General features: G+C 43.5%; 1 protein-coding gene and 1 pseudogene across 2 annotated transcripts in view; one reads left to right on the plus strand and one right to left on the minus strand.

Annotated features, from left to right (window-relative positions):
• INTS1 (integrator complex subunit 1) overlaps window positions 1-20,255 on the minus strand; it is a 226,165-nt gene that overhangs the window by 31,645 nt on the left and 174,265 nt on the right. For both annotated transcript variants that reach the window (XM_077449122.1, XM_077449121.1), the window contains 2 exons: window positions 4,774-4,966; window positions 2,168-2,295 (listed from right to left, as the gene is read on the minus strand). In XM_077449122.1, the coding sequence (XP_077305248.1) occupies window positions 2,168-2,295; window positions 4,774-4,966 (321 nt within the window). The remainder of the gene's footprint in view (window positions 1-2,167; window positions 2,296-4,773; window positions 4,967-20,255) is intronic.
• Window positions 14,661-17,098, plus strand: LOC143925514 (mechanosensitive cation channel TMEM63A pseudogene; annotated as a pseudogene).

Here is a 20,255-nt window from a genome sequence, read left to right on the forward strand (position 1 = left end):
AGGTATATCTTATTTTGTGCAATGACTACAAAGTTATAAAAACTAAAACATCCTCTGTGATTAACAATAATGGTGGAGCACACAGACTCAAACACCATAGTCTGGGCACCAGGGAAGACTTTTATCCATCTATCATCTGTGCTTTTTACTCTGCCAGATTCCTAGACTTTAGCTTGTCTTCTGCATTGTGCATCATGAGGAAGACTGGATAAGAGGACAATGGAAAGTCTGTGACTAGACATTTGTGGTTCCATGTTACAGAAGACTTGGTTAGCATTAAGAACACATTCACAAAATGTGATGAATGACAACTGTAACATTTTAAATTTAAAAGCTGACGATCAACAGAAACTCTGCACCTGTTCATTACTGAGAAATGTTGTCAAATCAAAATGCTGCTTACAGCACATGGTACTTGATAGACCAGCCATTCTCAGCCAGGGTTCCATGCAATCTTGCAGTTCCTAAATTTATATGTTTGACTGGTGTCTACATAGAATCATGTATAGGGCCACTTAGCAGAGCCAATGGCATAACATAAATGATCTTCTTTGCCGTCTACAAAGGTGGCATTTGGACCACTGTAAGAGCTGCATGCTTTCTAATGACCATTGATTTAAGGTGTATTGCTAACCCCTAATTAACGCATTTTAGCAGGGGTTCCCTGAGAATTGAAATGTACTTTATATTTCAAAGCCTGGTAGAGACAATAGAAAATAATCTTTGATAATTTGCATACAATATCATATTAATACTCTGTTAAAAAAAAAATGTAATTGAATGGAAACTTCATCTGTAAAATTGTCCTTGGCTATGCTTAGTCCAAAGCTGGTCAAAGACTATACAGTACAAACCCCTACAATCCCCTTTAGCTTTACCAAAATTTTGTAACATAACGACCATCCCTGGACACTGAAGCATTCAAGCATTTTCTGGAAAATATATATTTTTTTTTCATGGAAAGAACACTTATATTATTTAGACACTGGATGGGATGTTTTAAGGAGAATTATGAAGAGTAGTGTCTTTTTGCACTATATTACACAGAACACTCATTATTTGGACCTTTGTAGATTGATTGATATAAGAGTTTTCACATCATTTCAGACTTCTGCTGAATGTTTTAATCTTTATACTGCATATACGTTTTACAAACAGGAACTTGTGATCTTTATAGTGAGAAGTATCACTTTTTGTAATTTGTAGGATTGGTGGCTAAGGTTTTTTTGTTTTTTAAAAGGAACATTTATAATATATTATTGTTAAATTTATAAGTATGTGGATACACTTGGAGTGGTAGCAGCAGCTCCACACAAACACACACAGTTTATTACACACGACATTATATTTATTCACTTCCAGTTTATAATATAGCAGCGTGCAAGTTCATTTAAAACTCATTTAGTAACACGTTGCACCCTGGACATGGGTATAACATGTTATGAAAGGTGAACTTATTTTTTAACAAGCAAAAAGTTAAATACACGGAATAAAATACGGGAGTTGTTTTAACACCCATGGGATTTGTATTTCTGCCCATCTGGTTCTGACATTTACACAATTTCTTTGCTGCAGTTAAGTAACATTTACGGGTTCTCTTTCCTCACCCTAGCCTGAGACTGGACAATCAAAGCAGAAGCAGCACACAGATGAGTTCATCTATCTATCTGTCACACTATTTCTAATCAGCATGTTAGCTGTACTACAGCATGACTGGCTGAGTCTTTGTACTGCTTCTCCCAGCCCCTGGGTGAGCCCTGCTTTACAGGGACTGTAAGACCATGTCTAATCTACTTACATTATTTGAACTAAAAAAATAAAAAATAAGGATTAACTAACACAAAACTGCATCCATTTTTTTTTTTTTTTTTTTTTAAATCTACCTCAAGTTTGACTTTAAAGAATCTTTAAATCCATAATGAAAGGAATAGTGACGCTGTACCCAATGAACTCTCAGGTATAACAAAGGAAAACAGTTTGAATGCTATGACTATTCCTAAACCAAGGGGTCACGTTTATTAAAAAACAACTAAAACACAATGATATTGCACACTCTAGTTTTTAGGGAACCACTCACATTTCTGCTGCAAACTTCTGACACAAATAGCTCACAGTAAAAGTAATTACATATGCTACCAGGACACTATAGATTATTTAAATCACTTACTGTAGGGGATCAGAATGCTTCTGTAGGAAGGACACAGCTGCCTGAGCATCACATGTGATGTACTTGTGGATGAACTGCACAAATTTACTGATGAAGGAAGCCAGCTGCCTGGAATATTTTCTGTAATTCTAAATACAAGCAGAACAGCAGTTAGGCTAAGATGACCTACAGCTGTAAACATATAAATAAATTTGTTTCAGCGTTTTCAAGCTCCCAAGATAGAAATGTGCTATAAAATATATTTTAAGTTCTTTACAATTTTTAAACTTAGATGAACATCTCATTTAACTCTATGCACAACCACATGTTATGACACAGAGAATTGGGCTGTGCATTGCTTTGATTAGATATGCAGACATGCTAAATTTGTATGCTTGTCTTGTGTGAAAAAGGCATCTATAGAACAGTTGTTCTTAATGTTCTCACATTAAGCCTGTGTTGATCAACGCAGCTCAGTGTATGTGGGATGAACAAAGTCCTAATAATGCAATTCTGTCAATTATATCAAGTAGAGATACCTTGTATACAATGGATAACCCTAAAATGACTTCTGTTCACCTGAGAAACTCCTAAATCCAAAGTGTACACTGAAAGTTTTTGCTCGACTTTGAGCTAACTTCCAGCATTTAAAAGTCGAATGTAAAAACCCCAGTTGCCAGGGATGGCTCTGAAATTGTAATGCTTAATTCGTGTGGAGTAAGGCTTAATTCAATGCCAGATAGAAGCATGGGCCCTTTATGTATTGTGCACCCGGGATCACCACAGGCTCTACTATAGGAGCAACGTTTGTATAAATCTATAGCACACTATATTATATGAACCATATTATCGCAGACTCACGATCTTCTCTGATAACCTCAGGTGTTGCCATCTTTTCTAGCACTGAGCTAAATGAGTACAGTGCAATGTGCGTGTGCAGGCAGTGTCCACAAAATAAAAGCAGCCCTTTCTGCCAAAATCCTCAACTACAGCAATCGTTTTATTTAACGACTTATCTTCTGCTTTAAAGGCCAAGTTAAACTTTTTTTTCTCCCCTAAATTCCAGCTCTCCTATGTACCAGTATAGCATTAAAGTGTTTGTTAACACACCCCCCCAAAAAAATGGATCTTGCTCCCTTAAAGCATGTTATACAGCACAGTTGGTCAGCGTACGTGTCTCCGTCATCCGCTGCTATCTGCAGCTCTTTTGTGTCTCCCTCTGTCCTCCTCCCCTCCCTGCCTGTCAGCTCTCACTAAGTCGCTCTGCTCCTTTACCGGCTGCATCAAAACTATCTGACCCTTATATCATCCGCTCTGTCAGATAAAAAGCTGTATCCTAGTGCCTGATCTTTATAAAAATAAAGCCGATTTCTACCTGTTTTAACAGCGTCTCCCAGCGATCACGTTATTCCAGGCTCTCTCCTCCTCTCCAGCTGACCTTATTGGGGAATCTTGCCCACACTATTGCTGGCGCTATCTTTTTTTTTTTTTTTTTTTAAATAAAGCACATTCACTAGGATACAGCTTTTTATCTGAGAGGGGATGATATAAAGATGAGAGAGAGTGGCATAACAACCACTTTAATGTACTTTTTTAATAAAACAGCTTTCCATGAATTCTACATACGCTTACCTCACTCTCTTCATAGCTGTTTAAACACACTGCTCGATTATGTCTGCCTTACTTCCTGGATAGACTTTAGGAAGGCGTTGACTAGCTGAGAGTGAATGATGCAGGATGTGTGCCAATGTGATCAGCTGGTTAACTCCTTCCTGTGTCATGACTGGTAGAAGTAATTGAACAGCTATTAAGAGAGTGAGGTGTAGAATTAATGGAAAGCTATTTTTGCAAAATAAGTACATTAAAGCGTTTGTTAACACCCCCCAAAAAATATTGATGCTGTTTGTTTAACGCATGTTATAGAGAACAGTGCTTGTGCTGTGTAATTTGACCCACTCCCCGTATCACCTGAAATACCTGGTTGATCCTGCCAGTTTCTGTCTTCCCCCCTGTAAACTGACCATGATAATCAGGGCTGATGAGACACCGTGGTCAGAGTACGTGCCTCCTTCATCCGCAGCTTGCTCCTGTGTCTCCCTCTGTGTTCCTCCCCCCTCTGCCTGTCAGCTCCCCCATCCGCCTAACCTGTTCTCAATATAAAAGCATTTTTCTTCCATAGTTCCCGCTGATATATAATACTAAGCTCCCCAGTGCATGTCATTTATAAAAATATGCCATATAACAACTTACTTCAGAGTACAATTCGGCGCTCTTGTGACTGCCCGCCGGTCTCCTCCTCTCCTCGTTTCAGCTGACATCAGCGGAGGGGTTTCCCAGCACCTCCCCCTGCAGCAGTCACACCGGGAGAGGAGACCAGGGGGGCAGTCAGCTGAGCACCAAATGGCGCTCTGAAGTAAGCCATTACACAGCATATTTTTATAAATGACATCCACTGGGAGCTTAGTGTTATATATCAACGGGAACTACAGCAGAAAATGTTTTCTCTTAACAAACACTTTCATGCTATATTGTTACATAGGGAAGCTGGAGCTTATAAAAATAAAACTTTAACCGAGTTATTCACATCTGTCCCTGAGCAGTGGGTATCTTTTTTTTTTTTTTTTTACCTGTAGAAGTTTGATGAAGGATAGAAGGCAGTCCCAGAGGGCTTCCTGATGCTCACTATGGAATACCTGGGGCTGCAGGAGCTCCAGAATACCCAAAACATGCGTAAAGAATGTAAGATGATTTTGTTGACGAAATTCATGGAAATTCAAATGCACACGACCATGGAGCAAAGCTGCTATCATCGGCAAGTGTCTGGAACGGAAAATTTAAATCAATTTATATAACTTCTATAGGCAGGGTTTATGCCCCATAGTTGTGGTGTGTCCCCCCCCCCCAGTTACAACATTCAGAAACAAGCAATCCCCTTCAATATGGAGAACATACAATGTTTAATATACATTAGGCTGAATTCATAAAGCTTTGTTAAGGATAATGATATTTTAATTATGCGATTGTAATTTTCAAATCTCATTGGACCCCAACTGGAAAACTAGTCACTATTTTGAAAATAAGGATCCTTATTGTGGTATGTTGTGTTAATTCTTGATTCGCATACATGCAATAATGCAATATTTGTGCAAAGATGCACCAAATTTTGCGTTTTGCGCATGCGCTTGACATGCTTTATTTTGGGTAGGACATTCATTGGCTGCCCAATGCCCAGAAAACGGACAGAGGAAGTGTATAGACTTTTTTTTTTTTTTTTAAAAGCATCCTGCCAAAAAGCATGGCAATAATTTGCTGTGCATCATGGTGCACTAAAACACTTCCGCTAGCAAGATGCGTTGGGGTGCCATTAGGAAAGTATTGTATGGCACTGCAGCGTACCTACCATAAAAACACACATGCAATTCTGTGCATGTTCCCCTGACATACAGATGTGAACAGAAACTAATTAAGTAGTTATTCTTTATGATCAAAACTAAAAACTATTTTTACACAAGTAGAATGCAGCAACATCTTGTAGCAATCCATGATTGGAGCTCTCATGTGAGATTGATCATTACTATATACTACTTGTGTAGCTTACTCTATAGGGAGCGATTTGTTCCATATTTTTTTTCCAGTCAACACATACTTCTAGTATTCTAACACAATGACTACAAAACTACTGTGTAGTCCTAGCTTTGAAGTATATGTGAACCTTCACCTTGAAAAACAGGCCATGCAGTTTAAATGAGTTGTAAAGGCTCATGTCCGCCACACTCCTCCTGACTGGCTGAGACACAGCAGTGGCACCATTGGCTCCCGTGACTGTCAATCAAAATTAGTCAGCCAATCAGGGGAGAGAAGGGGAGAGAAGGGACGAGCCCAGTCGGGGCGCTGTGTCTGAATGGAAACACGGAGCTCTGACTCAGCTCGGGTGCCACCACAGAGAGCTGCTGGTTGAAGGGGTACTTGATAGGAGGGAGAGGACAGAAGCAGCGAAGAGAGACCTAAGAAGAGGAGGATCTGGGCTGCGCTGTGCAAAACCTACTGCACAGAGGTGGTAAGTATAACATGTTTGTTATTTTTTTTTACATAAACCTTTACAATCACTTTAAAATAGAAATGAATGGCAAAACGTTCATTACACTAATTTTTTTTTAAATGTATACATATTAAAAAAATTTTTTATAAATGTCTTTATTTTTTATTAAGTGATCACATCATCTCTGTTCTCAGCTGCATAAGGGGCTTGGAGAAGTGCGGTTGCAGAAAGAGAAATTCACTGATCTTTCCAGTGAAGAGCTGTGCAGGGGGTGCTTGTCAGGAGAAGTCTGACCATTGGAGGCGCCTCTACCTGCCTCTGGGCTGGTGCCAGTGAGGGACCCCTAAAGGACGTTGGAGACAAAGTACTGTGGACTTTAGTTCTGCTTTAAGCTCTAGAGCAATTTTTTTTTTATTCAGCTGTGGGTCTATAAATAGATTTATTATTATTATACAGAATTTATACATGCATTTCCTATTGACCAAAGTTTTCATTTTCTAGTGTGGTCTTCTAGGAGATATTTAAACGTAAAGAGGAACTCCAGCCTAGATCTAACAAAGCTTTAAATGGCTCCCATCCCCCTTCTAACTACATTATTAAGGGAAGATAGGTATACTTGCAAATTCTAAGGCTGGTTCAGTCTAGTCATGTGATCTTCCTATTGGCTGGCACCATACTGCTTTGCCAATGATGTCATACACAGGCTTATTATGGGGCATCTGTTGTCAGCTGTCCCTCCTCTACACTGAAGCCACTCCCTGGGAGCCAATCACATGACTAGACTGGAGCGCTCTGAGAATAGGTAAGTATAAGCATCTTCCTTCTAAAAGGTATTCAGAATAACAGTGAAGGAGGGGGGAGGGAGGAGGGCTAAAATTAGTTAGATCAAGCCTGGAATTCCACTTTAAGTAAAGGCTTTCAGCTAAACATCACACACAAAAAAATTCCATAACAATTAACAAGTATGGAGGCTGGTTTCACACACGTGTTTTTACTTGCATTATCAACACTTCCATGTTTTCATGCTCTGCCATTGCATCAACTGCCCATATTATTTTGACACATTGCAGCATTAGAAAGCAGACAACACATTGCACAGATGTGAACTAGCCCCAGAAGGATTAGAAAATCTGGCAGGTTTTTATTGCCGTCTGCAAACTCATAAGAGGGATTCGTCCTCTCTATTTGTCTCATGTACCATTATCAGCGACAGTGAAAGAAAATGACAAATTCTGGGTTGTCACCAGAACACAATGAGGGAAAGTCTGCCAATGGTGACACAAGCTTTGGTGACAACCAGGAGTTCCCTCACTTGGGAAGGATTTCCACTCACATACTGTACTGGTTAAAGGACAGAATGCAAAAGAAATCCCCAATGGAAATCAGATGTTAAATAAAAATGGTAGGGGTTAAAACCCTCTCATTCTGTTCAAAATAAAAATAAAGGTTTTGCCTTTAGTTGTGCTGTAATTAATATCTTCTCCTGAGCTTCACTAGGAACTGTCAGATTAGACAATCTCCACTAAGCAGTACTGAATTCAGCATAAGCAGTGCTAATACTATGGTCTGTTTTATCATTCACATGGGCATACCTATCCATACACTCGTATGAAGAGTCCTCTTCGCCCTGCATGGGATGCACAGGTGTTACTTGCAAATCCGTGCAGCCAGCCGCACGGATCTCCAAACACATTCATGCAGATCTGAAGCAAGGATGTACACTCCAGGATGGGCTTGAAGATCCCTGCAACAAGTCATTTACCTGAGTAAGCTGTCTGCATGGAACACCTGTGGTTCCATGTGGGTGTAGACAACCCTTCGCACAGATGTATGGATAGGTATGCCTGTGTGAACGAGGCCATAAACATCAAGCTAAGCACTTGTAAAGAGCTCTCTTGTTGTAAGTGTTTATTAAATGCCTTTTGGTCCTGCCAGTTTCTGCTTATTCTGGGGCCTTCCTTAATAGGGTAACCAAATGCTGCAGGAGCACTGTCCCCCTTCCACGTCAATGACAGACAGCTGTGCTTTCATTCAAACTGCAGATATTATGACCATTTAGGGTACATGCACAAAGATGTTAGAGGTATTTCCCAAATGGCGAAGTTTCATGGGAAACTACATTTAAAAAGAGGAAAAGCCCCCCCCCCCCCCCACAAACGTAAACGTATGCCTCATACTCCCAAGTTCTATAAATGATTTCCATTGATTTGTTTTTCTTTTTTTTTTTATTTAAAAACTATTTTTTTTATAATTTTGAGTACACCACTATTATACTTTTATTCAGGGAAGAACTCCTCTGCACTTTGCTAATTTACACAGCTATTTAAAAACATTAAGGCACACATTAAGCAATTTTCTGCCTGGCAACGACAGGTTGCAGGAAAAAAATTGCTTGATTCTCCCAGTGCTATTGTGTTCTGCCAGCTGGAAGCCTTAACCACTTCAATACAGGGCACTTAAACACCTTCCTGCCCAGACCAATTTTGAGCTTTCAGCGCTGATGCACTTTGAATGACAATTGCGCGGTCATGCTACACTGTACCCAAATGAAATTTTTATCATTTTTTTCTCACAAATAGAGCTTTCTTTTGGTGGTATTTGATCCCCTCTACGGTTTTTATTTTTTGCGCTACAAATAAAAAAATACCGAAAATTTTGAAAAAAAAAATGTTTTTTTTTTGTTTCAGTTTCAAAACTTTGTAAATAAGTACGTTTTCTCCTTCACTGATGGGCACTGATGGGGCTACACTGATGGGCACTGATAAGGCGGCACTGATGGGCACCAATGTGGCACCAATGAAGTGGCACTGATAGGCGGCACTGATGGGCGACACGGATGGGCGACACGGATGGGCAACACGGACGGACACTGATAGGTGGCACAAATTGGCACTGATAGCTGGCACGGATGGGCGGCATGGATGGGCGGTACGGATGGGCATGGATAGGCGGCACAGGTGGGCATGGATAGGCGGCACAGGTGGGCACGGATAGGCGGCACAGGTGGGCACGGATAGGCGGCACAGGTGGGCACTCATAGGCGGCACAGGTGGGCACTCATAGGCGGCACAGGTGGGCACTCATAGGCGGCACAGGTGGGCACTCATAGGCGGCACAGGTGGGCACTCATAGGCGGCACAGGTGGGCACTCATAGGCGGCACAGGTGGGCACTCATAGGCGGCACAGGTGGGCACTCATAGGCGGCATCGGTGTTATAGTAATGGATGCCAATCAGTGCCAAACAATAATGCATTCCAATCAGTGATGCCCATTGTGGGCACTGATTGGCATCCATTATGGGCACTGATTGGCACCCATTGTGCTGACAGGCATCCCTGGTGGTCTAGGGAGGATTATGGCCTTTATTACTTTTTCCCTGGTGGTCTAGTGGCGTCCCTGGTGGTCCAGTGTGGGCATCCTCGGGGGGGGGGGGGCTGTGCTGATAATCGATCAGCACAGACCCCCCCCCCCCCTGTCAGAGGAGCAGCCGATCGGCTCTCCTCTACTCGCGTCTGACAGACGCGAGTGAGGGAAAGCCGATCACCAGCTCTTCCCATTTACACTGTGATCAGCCGTGATTGGACACGGCTGATCACATGGTAAAGAGTCTCCGTCGGAGACTCTTTACCGAGATCGCAGTTGCCGGGTGTCAGACTGACACCCCGCAACAACGATCGCCGCGATGCGCGCCCCCGGGGGCGCGCAGCGGCTCATAATCCTGTTCACGTCATATGACGTCCGGTCAGGATTATGAAACCACTTTGCCACCGTCAATTCCCTATAGGGCGGGCGGCAAGTGGTTAAACTCCAGAAGAACACAATGAAAACTGTAGGCAGCTATAGCCACCGGCAGCTATAGAATTAAAGAAAAAAAAACAAAAGCCTAACAGGTTGGTTGCGGTGAAGTCGATCGGTGAATTGACTAGTACAACAAGCCTGCCCGATAGAGTAATCAAATCTCAGCTGTTCCCTGTTGAACCGGCCAAGATTCTATCCTTCTATAGCTGACTATAGTTAATATAAGTTATATAATAGTTTATATAAGTTAAAGCGGAGTTCCACCCTAAAGTGGAACTTCCACCCATCGGAACACCCCCCCCCCCCCCCCCCCGGTGCCACAGTTGGCACCTTTCAGGAGGAAGAGGGGTGCAGATACCTGTCTAAGACAGGTGTTGGCACCTTTCAGGAGGGAGAGGGGTGCAGATACTTGTCTAAGACAGGTATTTGCACCCACTTCCGGGCATAGTTTATGCCTCTTCCTGTCCCACCGCACTGTCTGCAGGGACACACACGGGTCCCAGAGACAGCGGGGACCATTCCCATTGCGCTGTGAGACTCGCGCACGCGCAGTAGGGAACCAAGAAGTGAAGCCGCAACGCTTCACTTCCTGATTCCCTCACAAGAATGGCAGCGGCAGCAGCTGAGAGCCAAGCGATCGATCGGCCTCGGCTGCCAACATCGCTGGACCCTGGGACAGGTGATTATCCATTTATTAAAAGTCAGCAACTGTAGTATTTATAGCTGCTGGCTTTTAATTTTTTTTTTGGGTGGACTCCCTCTTTAAGTCCACCTTTTGCAAATAAATAACAAATTAACCTATACTCGCAAGAACAAAAAATGTGCTCTTTTTTTCTTTTGAATAGGAGCCTACAAAGCATAGCAACCGTGATTGGTGGATTGTGAGTGCGATCCACTGGTTCCTCCAGACTCTTTCTGCAGCCACTTCAGTTACAGGGATGCAGGAACCGTGAATTGACTACAAGCTCAGTGACTGATACATTTTTGTTCCATTGATCACTACAAGTACCTATGCCATGGTGGCATACAGGACTTGTAGATTATTCATTCACAGATCTTTGTGAATGATGCACCTGTGGGAACGGGGAGAAGAACTTCATGATCCTGCCAGACTAGGGGAAGGGCAGCTTGGAAACATGTTACATCCTACATATGGGCCTAACATGTAGCATGGTAGGAAAAGTGAAATCAGCCCTAAACTTTTAGTACAGGCACTCATGAGCCTCATAAGATCCATCACGTTATGCGTTCAGTCCTTGGCTAACAAGTACATCAAACACGCATCAGTGATCAGCACTTCTGTCCAGCAGCACTGGGGTAAATCGGTTCAAATTCCAATCATGACACTACCTACACAGAGTTTGCATATTATCTGTGCTTGTGTGGGTTTCCTTTGGGTACTCCAGTTTCCTCCCACACTCCAAAGATAGGCTGGTATGTTAATTGGCCCTAGCATGTGTATGTATGAATAGGGGTGCAGCGGATCAAAAAACTCACCGATCGGATCGTTCCTCGGATCAGAGTCACGGATCGGATCATTTTTTGGATCAGCAAATAATAATTTAATTTGCAAAAACCTGTGAAAATTCCACCACCATATAGTCCCCACTGTAATATCCACAATCTCCCCCACTGTATTATTGGCTGAGTATGGCTGGGCACGGCTGAGTAAGGCTGGGCATCGCAGAGTATTGGCAGGCAGGGTATCGCAGAGTATTGGCAGGGTATCGCTGTATTGCTAGAGTATTGGCAGGGTATCGCTGTATTGCTAGAGTATTGGCAGGGTATCGCTAGAGTATTGGCAGGGTATCGCTAGAGTATTGGCAGGGTATCGCTAGAGTATTGGCAGGGTATTGCAGAGTACTGGGGTATTGCAGAGTACTGGGGTACTGCAGAGTACTGGGGTACTGCAGAGTACTGGGGTACTGCAGAGTACTGGGGTACTGCAGAGTACTGGGGTATTGCAGAGTACTGCTAGAGTATTAGGGTATCGCAGAGTATTGGCAGGGTATCGCTAGAGTATTAGGGTACTGCAGAGTATTGGCAGGGTATTGCTGGGTACTGCAGGGTATAGAGGGATGGCTGCTTCCATCTCAGGATCTCTCCCCTCCACTGTACAGGTTAGTACAGAGAGGGGAGAGAGGAAGCGGCGTCATGACATGACGCCGGTTTGTTTACAAGTGATCGCTCCGTTGAAGCGATCAGTTTAAACAGCCTGGGTGTAGAAAGATGGCCACAACTTCGGAGCTAGGCCGAAGAGGCGGCCTTTCCTAAGGCCGAGACCGCGGAGCGCTCCACGGATCGCGGCATGGGCCGATCCGAGCGGGGTGACCTGTTCAGATCACGGATCGGTGACAATCCATTGCACCCCTATGTATGAATATTAGTTGGAACCTTAGATTGTAAACTCCTTGAGGGCAAGGGCTGATGTGAATGCATAATATAAATGTAAAGTGCTGTGTAAACTGACAGCGCTACATAAGTACCTGTAATAAATAAAAATAAATCTCATACATAATGTGCATTTATCTTATTTATATGATACACTTTATTTATTACAGGTGAGTCACACTCACTCTAAGTCCACATGCTAATTGCAATGGGTATATAATAAAAGGCACAAAACAGGTGCACAGAATCATTGCAGCAGTGTGTGTCTCTGATCAATTGTGATTCTTCATTCGATCTCTTCATTCTTTTTGAACATCTTCAACATAGATCAAAGTCTAGCTAAAAACCCTCCTTCCTGCTGTGGACGGAGACATTATTTACATATGCAGTTACCATGGTGCTGCACATGACTGGTATTCAGTATCGGAATGAGGAGTAACTGAGGGTAGGGATGTACCGATATATCAGTCGCCGAAAAAACACCAAAAAAACGCATGTGATTTTAACCCGATTTTCATCGCCATGTGACTCAAAGAAACGCAGGTGCATTTTAAATGCATTTTTCCTGCGTTTTCAATGGTGGATTCCATTACACCACAAGGGAAGCGCAACGGACAAGTGTGAAAACATACATAGAATTTAAAGGGATGCGCTTTTTTTTTTATTGCAAAAATGTTTTGAAAATGAAAAATGAAATTAATGAAAAAGATGATTATTTTATATATATATATATATATATTTATTTTTTTATTTATTTTTTTTTTTTTTTAAACTGTCCATTTTATTTTTGGTTTTCCAGTGCATCCTGATTTTTCATTTCGGTGCACCACTGAGGGGACTATTTATAAAACATTAGTTGGGCAAATAACACAAGTTAAAAGCAATTATATCTAATACTATTATTATCTATGGTTACATAGGAATATTGCATATTATTTATTCATTCCAATATCCAACATGCAGCATTAATTCTATAATAAAATATATTGCATTTTGGCCACAAGATGGAGATGATGATCATAAGAAAGAACAGTATTATAGAAGACATATGAAAAACTTGTGCAGCTTGGATGAAAGCTTGGGACATTCATCCAATGATAAATAGACACTTTAATAGACAAAATTATGTTTACAGAGCACGCAGTTGAGCACAGAGCCCAGCTTGGTGGTTACAGTAATGTAGAGGACAATTGAAAAACATTTAAAATCTACAACTTGAATAATTCAGCACAACCACTGTCCAGCACACTGGCTCCATCAATCCACTTGACCTGGGTACGTACTGTATAGATTCCACCCCACCTGAAGGGAGCAAGCTCTAAATTTAACAGCAAGGAGTAATGCTCCAGATCTCAGTAAAAGGTCACATTGTAGGAACACACATCTAAATGACCTTTGTGTAGTGATCTCCTAGTTTCCACTGTCTAATCTTATATTATAATTGGTTAATGTTACAATGTGCCCAGCAGCAGGGTCAGTCTCTTAGTCTCTTATTGTTAAAGTTGAACTAAACCCATCAATTTAAAGGTTTCCATAAACAGTTACATCCAAGCCATGCTGTGAATGCTAACTATCTCATGGCAAGTGGCAACTGCAGATCAGAGGCTAAGGTGGTTGCTTCCTTGGCTGTAGGATATGAGGGTTTAGATCTGCTTCCCTCACCTAAAAATATATGACAGCAGGTCATCACCTAAAAATATGAGCCAGAGTGTTCAAACGAGTGCATGCTGGATTCTTTCAGTTAACAATAAAACTACAAACATTGAGAGTGGTTCTGCACCTAAAAAAAAAAAATATTAAAAGCCAGCAGCTACTAATATGGCAGCTGCTGACTTTTAATAAAATCACACTTACCTGTCCCAGGGTCCAGCGATGTCGGCGGCAGATGTCAAACGATCGCTCGTCTTGGCGTTGCCCCCGCCGCCATCTTCTGTCAGGGAATCGGGAAGTGAAGCATAACGGCTTCACTGTCCGGTTCCCTACTGCGCATGCGCGAGTCGCGCTGCGCGTCTCTTCTGGTCCCCCGCTGTGTCCTGGGAACTGTATGTTTCCCAGAACACAACGGGGGGAGGGAGGCGGGGCGTCTGCGGCGGTCTGCCCGGAAGTGGGTGCAGATACCTCGATTATCCAGGTAACTGCACCCCCCCTCCCCCCTGAAAGGTGCCGATTGTGGCACCGGAGGGGGGGAGGGATCAGATTAGCGGAACTTCCCCTTTAGGGTGAAGAGCCGCTTTTATTTCTAACTTGAGCTTACTTATAATAAAAAAAATGGTTTAGTTCCACTTCAAGATAAACAAGGAGTTACTAAAATTAGAACAGACAGTATCAGCCGAGTACAGAGTAACCAATCCATTCTAGCCTATTGAATAGCTATATGAGGATTGATTGCTCTGGTCTTAGTAAACTGACTTATGACATCACAGTGCAGGGCCAACATATAAGCTGGGCTTCCAGCAAAGAATGATCAGTTAACGTCTGGAAGTGACAGGAGGCAGTTGTATCTCAACTTTCAGCTGTGTTTGATCAGTTTACCTCTGAAAGAGACCGGAAACAGTAATCATGCTGCTTCAGGAATATTTGGATCTCTTAATTGATAACCACAATTGGCTGAGAGGGAACATTACGCAATGTTCTTTTAACCGCATAAACAGCTCGCAGCTGGATCATATGGGATTTCCAGGAATTGTTGCCGTGGCGATGCTATCAGTCAGCATTTTCTTTGTCTTACTGCTGGCTTTCTCACAGATTCGAAAGGTGTGGAACTTTGGCCGATTGGCCTGGGTGTATGATGACAGCTCTCTGAACAGCACATACCAGATTCCCCATGGTATCAACAAGGAACCTCATCAAGACCAGAGCTTTTTCTCATGGATCATGGATTTCTTACACTTGCAATATAGCGATGTCTATAAGCGATGTGGTCAGGATGCCCAACATTATTTGTCCTTTCAAAGACACCTAATTTACTTTCTCGCTGTTGCCAGTATCATCGCTCCATGTGTGCTGATACCTCTCAACATGACAGGGACTGCATCCACGGGAAAAGGACTTTTTATAAAGACAACAATGGCAAATATACGAGATCGAGATGAATTCTTGTGGCCCCATTTTGTAATTGGTATCATTCTATTGGCTTGTATGTTAGGCTTCATAAGAAACCACTCATCCTCCATACACTATCAGGATGAGGATGAGGTAAAACACATTGTTTTTATTCATGGACTACCACATAATGCAGATGAGGAAACTATCATGATGCACTTCAATGAAGCCTATCCTTCCTGTAAAGTGGAGAGAATTCATCTGTGCACGGATATATATCAAAATGAACTAAAGGACACCTGCCAGTCACATATGGGTTTAGCCTATGTGACATTTTCGAAGGACTCAATGGCCAACTTGATTCTTAAAGACTTTAATGCCATTTTATATCACAGAAGACCCCAATCAAGTGTAAGTGACCAGCTGAAAATCTCCCGCTGGTCTGTGTCTCATGCACACTACCCAGAAGACATATTATGGAAAAACATGTCTGTTTGTGGCTGGAAGTGGTGGGCGCGATTCCTGTGTATTAACGGATTGCTTTTTGCCCTGCTATTATACCTGACAACTCCAGAAATGATTGTCACTAATCTGGAGAAGTGGCAAATAACAAAACCGCTCTCTTTTTTGAATAGGGCTCTCAAATATTTCCCAGCTGTGTCGCTGTGGATATTTTCTGCAATTCTTGATACCGTGGTTTATTTTTCCACTCCATATGAGGCACATTGGTATAAATCTGCGGAGAACAGAATGATGATGTACAAAACGTTCTCCTACCTTATTTTTATAGTCCTCATATCACCATCACTGGGCCTCAACAGCTTATATGCATTCTTCCAGTGGTTGTTTTCAGAACTGCAAGATTCTAATAACGCCGCCAGACTGGAATGTCTATTTTGGCCTAGCCGAGGAGCCGTTGTTATCCATTATGTGATCATTGCCACTTTTATTGGCAATGCAATGTACTTGGTGCGAATTCCAGAATTCCTATGGTATATCGCACGCATGGCTTCTGCAAAATCTACCCCAGAGAGACTACGCAAAATGCAGACTCAGGCTAGCGATTTTACATATGGAGAGATGTATGCCAATATACTGTGTGTCATCACAGTTGTTATGGCATATAGTAACATTTCCCCATTGGTGGTACCCTGTGGTTTACTTTACATGTTACTAAAACATTTTATAGACACAAACAACCTATATTATGTGCATCTTCCAACTAAACAGGACAGAAGTATACATGAAGCCGCAGTGAGATTGTCCATGGTAGCTCCAATCTGCAGCCTAATGTGGCAGTTTCTTTTCTGTGTCCTGCGGAGAGGTTGGATTCCGCTGACTGTAATCCAGGCAGTGATTCTGCTCATTTTGATCATTTATTCCCTGATCAAAGCTTTATTTGGCAGTTTCAACGCATGCTTGTACAAGACAGAGGAATCAAATCCAGCATCACAGACTAGCATAAGCAGAGAGGACATTTCTCAGAAGTCACCTGTGCACAGTCCAAGTGTTGTCATAAACATGAAGATGGAAGAGGAGCAACAGAACACAAATGCAAGTGAACCACAGAGCGATATGTGCAACTTCTATATGAACTATCCTTAAAAAATGGAAGAAGACTTGCTCCATGAAATCTGAATACAAGCAATGGGACCATAAAACACTGGATGAAATGTTAGTAGGAACAGGGGGGACGGAGGAAGAGAGGGAGGGTGGAGGGGGGGACGGAGGAAGAGAGGGAGGGTGGAGGGGGGGACGGAGGAAGAGGGTGGAGGGGGGGGACGGAGGAAGAGGGTGGAGGGGGGGGACGGAGGAAGAGAGGGAGGGGAGGAAGAGAGGGAGGGGGGACGGAGGAAGAGAGGGAGGGGAGGAAGAGAGGGAGGGGGGACGGAGGAAGAGAGGGAGGGTGGAGGGGGGGACGGAGGAAGAGAGGGAGGGTGGAGGGGGGGACGGAGGAAGAGAGGGAGGGTGGAGGGGGGGACGGAGGAAGAGAGGGAGGGTGGAGGGGGGGACGGAGGAAGAGAGGGAGGGGGGGACGGAGGAAGAGAGGGAGGGGGGGACGGAGGAAGAGACGGAGGAAGAGAGGGAGGGTGGGACGGAGGAAGAGAGGGAGGGTGGAGGGTGGGACGGAGGAAGAGAGGGAGGGGAGAGGGAGAAGGGGAGGGAGAGAGAGACAGGGGGAGAGAGAGACGGGGGGGCGAGAGAGGAGAGGGAGAGATGAGTGTGATAGAGGGAATTGTGGGTAAAGGAGATGGGGGGGGGGGGCAGAGAAGCATAGATGGATTAAAGCGTTTGTATACCCTTACTATAGGCTTACCTGAAGGTAAAAATTAAAATTAAGGCTTACCTGTAGGTAAAATGAATAACTTCTAAACCTGTACGATTTAGGAGATATTCACTTTGCATGCAGCCGCTGACATCAGCGGCGCATGCGCTGTGAATGCCCGGCTGAAGGTCCGGCAGACGCTGACAGACTTTGCCGGGAAGAAGACTCCCGTGAATCCTGAAGAAACCCAGAGGGCAAAATGTCAGCTCCCTCGTTGTGGACCGGGCTGAGATACAGGGACTTCGTTCTAAGGTATTTCATAATGAGCTAGTATGCTTTTTTTTCCTTTACATGTGAGGGTATACAACTGCTTTAAGGCAGAGTAGGACTCTAGGAAAGTTGGTAGCTTTCCCTTCCCCACTCCTTTTGATTTATTTGGATAAGGGTTTGCAACAGACTTTTGCATTGTCTGTATTGGTATTAGGGTTGTCCCGATACCGATACTAGTATCGGTAGCGATACAGAGAATTTGTGCGAGTACGGGTGGTGGTGGGGTAAACATCACGACGCCCATCTTGGTACACCCTGCACTCGGCTGCAAAATGACATGAATGATGAGAGCTAAGGAAGGATTTATGCAATGCTATATTCTATATAGCATTGCAAAATCCTTCCATGCCTCTCATCATTCATGTTATTATGCAATTTGCAATCAATGCAGTGCCACCTATCAGTGCCCAAAAGTGCTGGCTATCAGTGCCCATCAGTCAGTACAATCTATCAGTACCCATCAGTCAGTGCCAGCCGTTGGTGCCACCTATCAGTGCCCGTTAGTGCTGCCTATCAGTACCATCTATCAGTTCCAGCCATCAGTCAGTTTCACCTATCAGTGCCCACCAGTCAAACTGCCACATGACATAAAAAAAAAAAAAGTATTGGTAAGTATTCGAAAAACAGTATTGGTACTTGTACTCAGTCTTAAAAAAGTGGTATTGGGACAACCCTAAAGCCCCATACACACTATCAGATTTTCTGCTGATTTTTTCCCTCACTCTGCTTCCAGCAGCTCAGTTCATCAAAAAGCATTACAAGCTTAATTAGGAGGGGTGGGTACTGTGTCTGTCAATGAACATCAGAGAAAAGTATCTTACGGTGAGTACAAAAATCCTATTTCTTTATCGTATATCATAGGACACAGTCTCAAGTAATTACTTGGTGGGTTATAGGCCTACCTTCAGGTGTTGACACTGGTATAACCAATACAGGAAGTCGACTCCCCTATATAACCCCTCCTCCTTCCAGGAGCACTCAGTATTTTCGCCAGTGTCTAAGATGTTGGTCACGAGTGAAGATGTGCTCTGTGGAACTCCAGGAGGGATCCATGCTGGATTTAAAGAAACCTCCACAATCAGATCCATCCTCGCCACTGAGGCCATAGGTTGGTACCTGGACCTCGATGCAAGAACGAGGTTTAGCCTGTAATGCTTCTCTTTGAGAGCTGGACCTTAGGAACCAGGACGCTTTTGGTCTTGCTACATTTCCTAAAGTTGTCCTGAGGGGTGCTATACAAGGCCCAAAGGAGCGGAACCCCTAGAATTATTGCTCTCGCTCTGACGATCGCGGCGACACCTCACATGTGTGGATTTGAACACCGTTTACATATGCGGGCGCGTATGCATTTTCTTTGCTTCGCAAGCTCGCGGGGACGGCAGGCGCTTTAAAAAAATGTTTTCTTTTTATTTTAAAATGAATAAATTTGTTTTTAAAAAAAAATTAAAAATTTTGATCACTTTTATTGCTGTCACAAGGAATGTAAACATCCCTTGTGACAGTAATAGGTGGTGACAGGTACTCTTTATGGAGGGATCGGGGGTCTAAAAGACCCCCGATCCCTCCTTTACACTTCAATGTATTCAGATCACCGAAAACGGCGATTCTGAATACTGTATATTTTTTTTTTAAACCGGCGCCATTGGCAGCCGAGTAAACGGGAAGTGACGTCATGACGTCGCTTCCGGCTTCATTCCAGTCCCTGCCCAGCAGCCGGAGGCATCGGATCGTGAATCGGTGCTCCAGATTGAGAGGGAGCACCGGTAACAGCGGCGGGAGGGGGGTACGTCCCCTCTCGCTCCTCCGGCATAACAGCCGAGCGCCTTTTAGCCGCATCGGTTGTTATGGCTGGATAGCCAATCGCCCGCTGTGAAAAATGCTACGGGGATGATGCTTGCCGGTGCGGGCATCCTCCCGGTATAACCCCCGGGCGTACGCTCTGCAGGAAGGGGTTAATTACAACCCAGCACTTCCACCTAGTAACATTGGGAAACGCCCTATGCTTCTGTGGTTTTAAAAAACTATAAATCTGCTGACAGAACCCCCCTCCCCTTCCCCTCCCCCCTTGTAGAGGTGTATAGTATGTTCACCTTACTTTGTGTTGGCCATTCGGGTCCCTAGCAGGGTCTGAGAACGCAGAGGGGCATGTCCGCAAGGTCACGTGCCGCTGTGTATGGATGCAACGTACACACACACACACACACACACACACACACACACACACACACAGAGCACTCGCCGC

This window comes from Lithobates pipiens, unplaced genomic scaffold (genome assembly GCF_037356315.1).
Source record: "Lithobates pipiens isolate NorthernLeopardFrog02 unplaced genomic scaffold, aLitPip1_a1.2 Scaffold_22, whole genome shotgun sequence".
In the NCBI taxonomy this organism is placed as follows: domain Eukaryota; kingdom Metazoa; phylum Chordata; class Amphibia; order Anura; family Ranidae; genus Lithobates; species Lithobates pipiens.